The 12,877-nt window shown below is 35.8% G+C and overlaps 1 protein-coding gene across 1 annotated transcript in view; it reads left to right on the forward strand.

Moving 5' to 3' along the window:
- XPR1 (xenotropic and polytropic retrovirus receptor 1) overlaps positions 1 to 12,877 on the forward strand; it is a 221,149-nt gene that overhangs the window by 123,323 nt on the left and 84,949 nt on the right. The window contains exon 3 of the mRNA XM_047704526.1: positions 9,740 to 9,841. Within this exon, the coding sequence (XP_047560482.1) occupies positions 9,740 to 9,841 (102 nt within the window). The remainder of the gene's footprint in view (positions 1 to 9,739; positions 9,842 to 12,877) is intronic.

Raw genomic sequence — 12,877 nt, forward strand, 5'->3', positions numbered from 1 at the left:
TTCAAGTTATTTATTCCTAATTTGTAAATCACACTTTAAAAAAATCACCTTTTTTTCTTAAAAATGTGAAATCAGTAGTGCTAAATATTCTTCCTATGTTTGATAGAACCCGGTCACATGTTAATTTTTATTCATCAACTCTTTCATTTATGAGTAGTTTTTGAGAAACTAAAAAGTCATAGAATATATTGGATATGGAATATAAAAATGCAAAGAGTTGGTGGTGATATTAAAATTAGTGCCTCTCAAACGGTGTTCCACAAAATAATGTTCTTGGAAATTTTACTAGATACTCTCCACCCCCTTTTCCATCTTTCCCCTGTCATTCCCCCTCTACCCCAAGGAAATACTGGGAACATAATATACCTATCTCTTTCTCATTAAATAATAACAGTGTATATGAGCACAATAAAGCTTCTTTTGCCTTTAAGCAGAGTTTTTCAGTTTTGGCACTGTTGACATTTTGGACTGTTAGATCATTCTTTATTGAGAGGCAGGGAGAGAGAGGATAAGGTTTCCAGCCTTGTAGGATGTGTAGCAGCATTCCTGTCCTCTATCCATTAAATGCCAGTAACACCTTTCCTGTTAAGACAACAAAAAATGTCTCCAGACACTGCCAATAACCCCTGGGAGGCAAGATCATTCCCAGTTGAGAACTACTACCTTTAAAAAAAAAATTATTTATTTATTAGAGAGAGAGAGAGAGCAGACACATACAAGTTGGGGTGGAGGGGCAGAGAAACAGGTAGACTCCCCACTGAGTGTGGAGCCTGCGTTGGAGCTCCATCCCAGGACCATGAGATCATGATCTGAGCTGAAGTCAGACACTTAACCGACTGAGCCATCCAGGCACCCTGAGAACTGCTACCTTAAAGAGACCTGTATTTATACTCCTATTTCCCAAACTTATTTAAACTCCTTGGAATTCTTCTCCTCATTCTTCTCTTCCTCTACATACCTAATGTCCTGGGAAATGTTATTTTAAATGATCATGTAGTGAAAGTAAACGAATTCTACTTTTTATTTTTCAGCTTTTTAGACTCCTGCCTAAAACCCTTCAATATTTTTCATTGCACTTAGAGTAAAATTCAGACTCTGTAACTTGGTCTTTGTCTACCTCCCTAATCTTAGCTCCAGTCACTCACAACCTGTTCTTAGTTCATTGTAACCTGCCTTTCAGGTCCTCAAGCACCCAGTTCCTTTCCCAATATGTTATTCCCATTCTGTGTGTGTGTGTGTGTGTGTGTGCGCGCTCTAGAAATTTATCCTCTTAGAGTTTTGGAGGCTAGAAGTCTGGAAGAAAGATGTCAGCAGGGCCATGCTCTTTTTGAAAAGTCGAGAGGAGCTGGCCATCAATCCTGTGCATTCATTCCTTGGCTAGCAGCTGAATTATTCCAATCTCTACTTCTGTCTTCATAGGACATTATCCCTATGCAGCTGTGTATCTCTTCTCTTTTTTTTGAAAAAATTTTTAATTTAAATTCAATTAGCCAAGGTATAGTACATCATTGCTTTTTGATATAATGTTCAATGACTCATTAGTTGCATATAACACCTACTGCTCATCATATCTTGTACCCTCTTTAATGCCCATCACCCACTTACCCCATCCCCCTACTACCTCCCTTACCACAATCCTTGATTTGTTTCCTGGAGTCAGAGTATCATACAGTTTGTCTCCCTCTCATTTCTTCTTAACATATAAAATGTATTATTTGTTTCAGGGGTACAGGTCTATGATTCATCAGTCTTACACAATTCACAGCACTCACCAAAGCACATACCCTCCCCAGTGCCCATCACCCAGCCACCCTCTCCTTCCCACTACCCTCCCCTCTAGCAATTCTCAGTTTGTTTCCTGAGAGTAAGAGTCTTTTATGGTTTGTCTCCCTCTCTGGTTTCATCGTTTCATTTTTCCCTCCCTTCCCCTATGATTCTCTGTCTTGTTTCTCAACTTCCTCATATCAGTGAGATCATATGATAAATGTCTTTTTCTGATTGACTTACTTTGCTTAACATAATACCCTCTAGTTCCATCCATGTTGTTGCAAATGTCAAGGTTTTAGGGTTTTTTGATGGTGTTATTCTCATTCTTGAGAATCATTTTGCCCTTCCTCTTTCTCATCCTTTAAGTTTAGGTTTCAGATTAAATGTCATCTCCTATGAAGAAGTCTTTTCTGACCATCTCTTACCCTACCAAAAGGATAGCTGTCCATCCCAGTACCTGCCTTCCATCTCATACCCTGTTATCTTCCCAATACTTTTCAGTTTGTAATTCATTGTTTATTTGTGTGTTTCTTTCTGCCTCATCACTTAGAATGCAGACTCTCTAAGGGACAGGAGCCACACCTGTCTTGTTTATCATTATGTATATATCCCCATCATTTAGCACAGAGTGTAGCATCTAATAGGCACAATAATTATTTGTTGAATAAATAAATGAATATGTTTTAATTTATCAGTGTGTTTCTGTTATAGGATTAAACTTGGAGCTAAAATATATTTTACTGAGATATAATTCACATACTATAAAATTTACCCTTTAAAGGTATATAATTTAAGAGGTTCTCATACATTCACCAATTTCTACAATTGTTCCCCCTACCTGATTCCACAACATTTTCATCACTCCCCATTCCCTGCTCCCCCAGCTCCTGCCAACTACTAATCTACTTTCCACCTCTTATGAATTTGTCTGTTTCGGACATTTCATATAAATGGAATGTGTAGTTTTTAGTGCCTGGCTTCTTTCCCTTTATGTAATGTTTTCAACATTTAACCATGCTATAGCATGTAGTTGTACTTCATTCTTACGGCTGAACAATAATCCATTATATGGATAGGCCATATTTTGTTTATCCATTCATCTGTTGATAGACACTTGGATTGTTTTTACTTTTTAGCTGTTAAGAATTATGCTGCTATAGACATTTGTGTATAAGTTTGTGTATAAATATGTTTTCATTTCTCTTGGGTATATACCTGGAAGTGGAATTGGTGAATCATATGGTAACCCTATGTTTAATTTTTTGAGGAACTGCCAAACTGTTTTTTCCAACATGCTTGTACCATTTTTACAATCCCACTAGCAATGTCTGAGGATTCCAGTTTCTCCTCATTCATGGCAACACTTGTTATTGTCTCTTTTTTAATCATAGCCATCCTAGTCGGTATGAAGTGGAATTGTGGTTTTGATTTGCATTTCCCTAATGATTAGTGATGTTGAAATGTTTTCATTTGCCATTGTCCGTGTGTGTGTGTGTGTGTGTGTAGAAATGTTTATTCAGATCCTTTGCCCGTTTTTTAATTGGGCTATTTGTCTTTTTATTGTTGAATCCTAAGAGTCCTTTATATATTCTGGATACTAGACCTTATTTGATACGTTGTTTGTAAATGTTTAACCCATTCTGTGGTGGTTCTTTTACTTCTTCGTATTCTTCGTAGCACTCTTTTAAACACAAATTTTTTAATTTTGATGATGTCCAATTTATCAAAACTTATTCTCTCATCCCTTCTGCTTTTTGCATCATATCTAAGACACCATTGCCTCATCTAAGATTATGAAGGTTTATGCCTGTTTTTTTTTTTTTTTGAGAGTTTTATAGTTTTAGCTTTTACATTTAGGTATTTGATCCATTTAGGTAAATTTCATATATGGTGTGGGGTTGGGTACAACTTGCATATAACAAGTTGTGCATGAATATCCAATTGTTGAAGTTTCATTTTTAAAACAATTTTATTAATACATCATAATTTTTCACAAAAATTAACACTGTTTCAACATTTGCCATTAAAAAAATAATGTCTGAGGGTGCCTGGGTGGCTCAGCTCAGTCCTGGGATCGAGCCCCACATCGGGCTCTCTGCTCGGTGGGGAGCCTGCTTCCTACCCCGCCTGCCTCTGCCTACTTGTGATCTCTCTCTCTCTCTCTCTGTCAAATAAATAAATAAAAATAAAATCTTTATAAAATAAATAAAATCTTTAAAAAAAGTAATGTCTGAAGCACATACTGTCTACCATACATTATGTTGTGCTTAGGATTTTAAAAGATTTTAAAAATCCCTGTCTTCAGTGTCTTACAGATCTGGAAATTAAGAACATTGAAAGTTGTAATAAAAAGTTGAACATATAAGTAAGGTATTTGAAGAAATTAACAATGGTTTTAAGGAATTGGTTTTTGAGAGAGTACATATGAAAGATGACACTTCTGCTGTAAAAATAAAAATATTCCCAGGACAGCTGGGTGGCTCAGTTGGTTGAGTATCCAGCTCTTGGTTTCTGTTCAAGTCATGATTTCAGGGTGGTGCGATCGAGACCCGCATTGGGCTTTGCACTCAGCAGGGAGTCTGCTTTAGTTTCTCTTTCCTTCTCCCCCTTCCCTTGCTCATGTGTGTGTGTGTACACTATCTCTCTCTCTCTTTCAGTCAAATAAATAAATCTTTTAAAAAATATAAAAATAGAAATATTCCTGGCAATTGCTGTAAAAAGCATTTGGTGGTGGTTTCTGTGCAGTAGGGATGTTTTACCTTGATTAGTACTCTTATATTCATTTGCTGTTAACTCACTAATGCGGGGGGGGAGTGGATGAGAAAGAAATTTTCTGTCATCTATAAATTTGAGGTAAAATTTTGACCATGATAGAGGTGACAAGGAATCTCTTCCGTCTCTCTCTCTCTCCCTGTCTCTCTTTCATATAACTGACTGAATTAGTATTTATTTAGCTCACAGCAAAGGGTTCTCTACGGAAGTGTTCTCTGAGTCATTCTTCACCAATTCTGGTGAATTTTTTTTCACCCCTTTGTCTGCCTTTTTTTTTTTTTCCTGCTAATGCTAATCTTGTAATTGTTGATACATCTTGCTAAGATTTGCAGTTATATATGCTACCTTTTTTAAAAGTAGGCTTAGTCTTTGAGACTTATTATTGAATTCAGAACATGTTAAATTCATTGTATTAGTGAATGTGGGCTCCCATTACAGAATACCATAGATGTTTGTCTTAATCATTAGGACTTTTTGTTTTCACAGTTCTGGAGGACTGAAATGCAAGGTCAGGTGCAGGCTTTTCTGGTAAGGCCCCTCTTTTCAGGCTTGCAGAGGCCCTTCTGGCCTCTGGTTTGATAAGCTCGTTATAGATTTTGAATACTAGCCCTTTATCTGATATGTCGTTTGCAAATATCTTCTCCCATTCTGTCAGTTGTCTTTTGGTTTTGTTAACTATTTCCTTTGCTGTGCAGAAGCTTTTGATCTTGATGAAGTCCCAATAGTTCATTTTTGCCCTTGCTTCCCTTGCCTTTGGCGACGTTCCTAGGAAGAAGTTGCTGCGGCTGAGGTCAAAGAGGTTGCTGCCTGTGTTCTCCTCAAGGATTTTGAGGGATTCCTTTCTCACATTGAGGTCGTCATTCATCCATTTTGAGTCTATTTTCATGTGTGGTGTAAGGAAATGGTCCAGTTTCATTTTTCTGCATGCGGCCGTCCAATTTTCCCAACGCTATTTGTTGAAGAGGCTGTCTTTTTTTCATCGGACATGCTTTGTTGAAGATTAGTTGACCATAGAGTTGAGGGTCTATTTCTGGGCTCTCTATTCTGTTCCATTGATCTATGTGTCTGTTTTGTGCCAGTACCATACAGTCTTGATGATGACAGCTTTGTAATAGAGCTTGAAGTCTGGAATTGTGATGCCACCAACTTTGGCTTTCTTTTTCAATATTCCTCTGGCTATTCGAGGTCTTTTCTGGTTCCATATAAATTTTAGGATTATTTGTTCCATTTCTTTGAAAAAAATGGATGGTATTTTGTTAGGGAGCATAGACATTTTCACGATATTTTTTCTTCCAATCCATGAGCATGGATTGACTTACTTTTCTTTGTGTCTGTCTTACATTTCTTTGTGTCTTCCTCAGTTTCTTTTATGAGTACTTTGTAGTTTTCTGAGTATAGATTCTTTGCCTCTTTGGTTAGGTTTATAACTAGATATCTTATGGTTTGGGGTGCAATTGTAAATGGGATTGACTCCTTAATTTCTCTTTCTTCTGTCTCATTGTTGGTGTAAAGAAATGCAACTGATTTCTGTGCATTGATTTTATATCCTGACACTTTACTGAATTCCTGTACAAGTACTAGCAGATTTGGAGTGGAGTCTTTTGGGTTTTCCACATATAGTATCATATCATCTGCAAAGAGTGATAGTTTGACTTCTTTTTTGCCAATTTGGATGCCTTTAATTTCTTTTGGTTGTCCGATTACACTGAACATTTTGATGATTACTCTCTGATTGCCTTCCTAAATGGCTTTACACATTTACATTCCCACCAGCGAGGAGTGAAAGTTCATTTACCTTTACCATTGCTGAAATAATATTTTAAAATTTATTTCAATCTGATGGTTTAAAAATTATATTTCATTATTTTGAAACCACATATAACTGATATCTGGAATGTTAAGGATCCTTTGTTTGTTGGCCATTTGTATTTTTCTATGAATTGCTCTAATTTACCCATTTTTCTTGTGGAATATCTCTTTAATACTGATTTGTAAGAAAGTTTTGAAGGCTATTTTGCATGTGAATCCTTTATTTTAAATGTTGCAGATATGTTTTCCCTGTCTGTTGCTTGTCTTTCAAGTTTGTTTATGGTATCTTGTGGAATGGAGATTTTTCATTTTGTGAGAATGTCAGTCATTCCCTTTACGGCCTGTTTTGTGCAGTGTTAGGAAAACTTTCCCCATTAGAGTTGTTTAATTTTTTTCTAATATTTTATAACATTGTTTCTTTAATTCCATTTGAAGTTTATGTAAATGAATGGGTCAACCCTGTTTTTAATATGGTCCATTATTTTCTCATTGATTTGAAGCATGCTTTATCTTATTCTTAAATGCCTATGAACCCATTTCTCCCAAAGTAGACTTCCTGTGAAACCTTCTGTAAGCCAAAATGATGTGAAGACGCAGTTACCATTAATTAATATAGAAACATTTTTTAGTGCTCCCAGAACCAAAAAATATCCTTTCTTAGGCTCTTCTTATGACATACTTTGCTAACAGATGCACAAAATAAATGAGATAAAGCACAGATGCTCACAGACATAGTTCAAAATTGTGATGGCTTGTTCGTGAGATGCTGAGTGCAGTTCCCAGGGAAGGAGCTTGGTGGTGCCACTCTCACTACCCAGGGTGCTTGCTGCCTTTGTAATGGCTTGCTACAAAACAAATGCTGTAAACTTTTTTTTTTTTTTTTAACAGAAATCCTCTACAGATTTCTTTTCAGTTAGCAAAAACCAGTACTCATATTATGCCTTCTGTAAAAGCAAAGTAGTATAACTTGAACTTTCAAAAATGGGGGGTACCTGTATATGCAGATCTATTTTCATATACACTTCTTTCCTCTTTTCTCTCTTTTTGCCATTACTTTTTAGTGTTGCTTTAATCTTATTCTACTCTCTTCTGATTTGTGGCTATTAAGTTATATGTGAACCAGAAATCTACATAAAAGACTACTGGTATTTTAGGTAAAACATGAGTAGAATGTTCATGCTTTAAAAATACATAAAATTGGGGCATCTGGGTAGCTTAGTCGTTAAGCATCTGCCTTTGGCTCAGGTCATGATCCCAGGGTCCTGGGATTGAGCACCATGTCGGGCTCCCCGCTGAGTGGGGAACCTGCTTCTCCTTCTTCCACTCTCCCTATTTGTGTTCCCTCTCTCGCTATGTCTCTCCAAAAAATAAATAAATAAAATGTTTTTTAAAAATACATAAAATTTATTATATTGTTTTCATTTCTGAGAGGCTTATTTAGATTTTTTTTTTTTTTGGTTTCTAGCTCTTAGTAATATTTTACTTTATTTTGAAGATTTTGTTTATTTATTTGAGGTAGAGAAAGCATATGAGCACAAGTGGGGTGGGTGGGTCAGAGGGAAAGGGAGATCATGACCTGAGCCAAAGGTAGATGCTTAACCAACTGGGCCACCCAGACATCCCTCTTAGTAATATTTTAAATAGTTGATGTTGTTTAATATGTGACCTCTATATAAATATTAATATGTTAAAATTATTTTTAAAATAGCAGCTATATTTAGATTACTTTAGTGAAAAACTTTTTTCCTTTAATAGAGAAACAAAGTAAATATGACCAAGCCTATATTTTGCTTTTGGGTTTTCTTTCCTAACAATACAATAAAGAATAAAATAAAAATGAAAAAAAAATGGGTTAAAAGTAGAATGAGATATCACTCTGACATTAAATCAGCTATAGCTAAATGCTATTAAGAGCAGCGTCTGTTACTATGGATCATCTCTAATTCAGGGTCACCTTAAAAGGAAGCTTTGACTTGCTTTATGGTTTCTAAAAATAATTCATAGTCGCCTTGGGTAGCTATAGCCTTTAGTGTACCTAAATTACGGAGCTTACATGAGGAACTTAAAGTGGCCACCCTTTCTGTACTGCAAAATCAGTAGAATCCTGCATTGTGTGTTAAGTTCTAAAGCATAAGTAATAGAGAAGTAGATGTATAAATAAGTCAAGGATTTGTGTAGTGATAATTTTTCTTTACATTTGTGTTATTCAAATTAGATGAATAGATTTGACATGCTTTTTAGAACTTCATTTTAAGTTTTTTCTTAAAGTATCTCTGGTACAAAGAATTAGTATGTACATGTGTGTGTTGCATATTACTCAGGGAAATTCTGTTTCTCTTATTTCTCAATAGATGAATTGTTTAAGGGTTTTGGGGATAGCACTAAGATTTGAAACAGCTGGGGAACATAAAAGGACCTATACTTTTTCTACACATTTGAAGCTTAGATTGCCCCCAGAGATCCAGAAATAGGATAGTTCTAAATTATGATTGGTATCTGGAGTCTAGGCAGATCTCACTTGGAAGAGAAGCATACCCTCTTAGGCTTGGGGGTTCCTAAAGCCACATCTATCTGTACTTAGGGTATTCAGTAAATTGACAGCTATGTAACAGAACTCACAAAGTGGATCCAGCCTGCAGAGGCATATATTGATTGGACTACACTGTGTTTTTAAAATATCTAGATTTGTGGCTTGTCCTGCAAATTGGAAGATGTGACAACTTTAACCTGTCACCACAGGGCAGCAACTAACTAGATGGACATGTGCTCTCACTTGCCAGAATCTATACCACTCCTTAACCTGAACGTGTCAGTTGCCATTTATCACCATACTTGTACAATCCCCCATTTGCTCAACTCACTTGTGTTCCTACTCAGCAACTGTAGGCTTAAAATACATAATTTATAATCATTAGTCTACATTTTTTTTCTGTATCTGGTGCAGCTAAGTGAAAATGAGTAACAATTTATTTAATATAGTAGAAACAATTCATTTTTTTCGAAGAACATATATATTTATGTCTTCATTATCTGTTCCTTTTTTTATTCCCTGAAATATTTACTTTTGCGAAATCCTACTCAATTCAACACCCAACACCTTGAATCTTTTGATCACATCTGTCTATAGTAGTGTCTTCTTCTCCTGAAGTTTTAGAATATTTATTTTTTTCACCACTATAACTTTATTATAGTAGAGACTTAGAGAGTCTCATTCAGTTAAAAAATGACTGTTGCTATGAAGAGCCCTTTCATTAGTCTTTGCTTAATATGGTTCACAGTTCATTGTTGTCATTTTGAAGAATAAAAAAGTAGTACCTTTCAACTTTATTTCCGTAGTTTTCTTAATTGGCCTTTGGACATCATATTTAAATACTGTTTTCCTTGCTTTCAGTTACAGATGAGGACACGGTAAAGAGGTATTTTGCCAAGTTTGAAGAAAAATTTTTCCAAACCTGTGAAAAGGAACTTGCCAAAATCAACACATTTTATTCAGGTGAGTAGTTTTTTGGTACAACATGCAGGGAACAATTTCTGCTGCTGAGGAAAAAAAATTCTGCCATATCAGTATTTAACCTTCTGATTGTCATTTTTAAATTGGGGCTTATTTTTCCTCCTATGTTGTACTTAGGGATATTTTCTTTAGCTGGGGTAGGAACGCATCTAATACCTCAATATTTAAGCCTAATACAGTCATTGCCTAGTTTCTTTTGCAGTTGTAAGGATTTGGGAACCTCATTATGAACCAGTACTTTGATAGAGCTTCACTGAAGCCCAGTGTGAAGCTTCAGAAGAGTCAGAAATTTGATTTTATTATTTCAGAGCTAAATTAGACAGTTCCTGCTTATTAATTACATTACTTTGCCTATCCATTGTATGGAATATTCCTTTCTGTCTCTCTAGAGTATTGTCTGCAGAGTGACATCTACAAGATGCTATTGGAGTTGAGAAGAAACTACTAGAACTTCCATTTATTTATATCTGGCCCTTTAAATTTCTGTCATATATATATAATATATGACAGATATATATAATATATATATATAATTATATATATATAATATATGACAGATATATATGATATATATATTATTATATATATTATATATATATTTACTTATTTATTTATTTATTTATATTATCCTACTCCTTTAGTATCTTTTTTTGATCTTTTTTTTGAAAGCTCAGGTTTCTTGACTCCTTCATCTATTCCAGTTGTCAAGGCTCCCCCCACCAGAATTATTTCCCTCCTCATCAGTTATCTTAACCACTTTGTCCCTTGTGCTTTTTAATCTCCTCACCCTCATTGCCTTGTAATGCTTGTGCCCAGTGAAACTCCAACTGCAGACCAGCCCTGCCTTTTACCTTCTTTATGCCTACCCACATGCTGCTTAGGATAGCTAGGTGAAAAAAAATCACAGCAGAACAAATTTGAACCAGTATAAATTCACCATTAGATTCTTAACTATGTCCTCAAAGCTTCCCATGGGTCCTAATCAGTGCCCTTTTCCATGCTCCAAAGTGGGTTCGTTTTATTTTATTTGATTTTTAAGTAGGCTTCACACCCAGCGTGGGGCCCAACACAGGGCCCAAACTCATGAACCCACAACCCTGAGATCAAGACCAGAGCTGAGATCAAGAGTCAGATGCTCAACGAACTGAGCTACCCAGGTTCCCCTCCAACAAAGTGTTTTTCTAAACCCAACACCATTCTCTTGAATTCTCTGACCCCCCCACCAATTTCTCCATCATGCTCATTATACCTCCTTCTTTACAAACAAATAGAAAAGACTTCAGGGGCACTTGTGGTGCAGTTGGTTAAGCATGCAACTCTTGGTTTTGGCTCAGGTCCTGATCTCAGGGTCATGGGATCAAGCCCTGCAGCAGACTCTGAACTCAGCACAGAGTCTGCTTGAGTTTCTTTCTCCCTCTCCCCCTGCACACACATACTCTCTCTCTAAAATAAATAAATAAGTCTTCAAAAAAATTTTTTTTTAAAAACTAAAGAACTTCAGCTCCTGTTGGTGTATAATATGTATGCAGATCTATGCCATTCCTCCCCTAAGTACTTGTTGACAGGCTTACCCTTAACCTTTTTTTCCTCCAGTCTTTTTAGAAAAGATACCCTTCTTAGTCTCTGGCAAATCTCTACAACTGCTGACCGAATTTTAGCTCCTCAATACCTTGCTTCAGTAATTATTTCTTCTAAGAATTAGTAAATAAATGCATCATTGACCTCTCTCTTTACTGGCATAGTCTCCTTAGGAAGTCACTCCCTTCTAGCAAAAAAGAACAAGAAAGGAAGCAAGTACCTTAATTCTGTGTCCTTCTCATCTTTCGCTTATGACTGGACTTCCTAGGCAAAGAGAGCAATTTATGCAGAGGCATAGAGCTGTGAAAGGACATGGTATATATGCATGTCCTTTACACTACTTTGTAAGCACCTAGAATGCAGAGACAAAATAGAAATATTATTTGAAACTGCAATGGATAGATTTTTAGCAAGGGAAAAATGTACAGAGAAATTGCATTGTGCAAGAACAAAGATAATTTCTGGATAGGAGGTAGGAGGAGGAAAGGAACCAGCAGTGTAGATGGAGAAGAAGAGGGCAGCCATGAAGAATGAGAAGAGGAAGCTAAAAGAGGAAGGCATGTGCAGGGGAAAGAGTGTTTAGACTGAGAAAGGCCTATAGTATATGACCTAAGGCTGTAAATGCAAAATGTAAAAAGTCAAGTTAATTAGCATTTTTCTTTTGCTATGGTTTTTTAGGGAAGGATCTCTGAGCCCAACTCTGGATAATTTAGATCAGAAAGAGTACATAATGCTTCTTGGTATACAAAGCAGAAGAAATATTTATTCTTAACAATACATAGATATTTTTAATATGTTGAGTTATAACAAAAATTATATACAAATTGTGACCCATTACACCTAATCAGATATGTGTGTTTTTTGTATGTTTGTATGCATCTATATATGTGTGTGTATATGCAATATGTTTAAACAATTAAAATTTTTTCATGGAATAATATCCTTACCATGTGTAATATATTCTGTTTTCTATATTTATATCTATTTGACTTATAAAATGCTGATTTATGATCCACACAATTGCTTTTATTACCCCATATTGGGTTACAACCCCAGTCTGAAAAATGGTATCTTAGATTTTATGGTTTTTCAAAAATAATCTTAGGGTTTCTACTATTAAAAATTTGGGGGCTAAGATTATAAATGACTTTTTCCTGTTAGTATTGGCAGGGCCAGTTGGGCTTGTCTCTTGATGTCACCACAGAGTAGGTACAAATTGATAATCTTCAGACTAACTTTTTGCCAGGTCAGGAAGTCATAGGTAATATGAAGACATGATTGACAGAAACAGAATTTGGCACTTGTCCTAGACAACATCATTTTTCCCCTTATTTAGCCACCTTCTCCATGGCAGATTGTCTTATAGACTGCAATTCTCAGACACTAGGGCACAGAAAAACTATAAATAATACAGGGGTGAGTTCTTCTTATAAACGTACC

This window comes from Lutra lutra, chromosome 15, assembly GCF_902655055.1.
Source record: "Lutra lutra chromosome 15, mLutLut1.2, whole genome shotgun sequence".
NCBI classification, from domain to species: domain Eukaryota; kingdom Metazoa; phylum Chordata; class Mammalia; order Carnivora; family Mustelidae; genus Lutra; species Lutra lutra.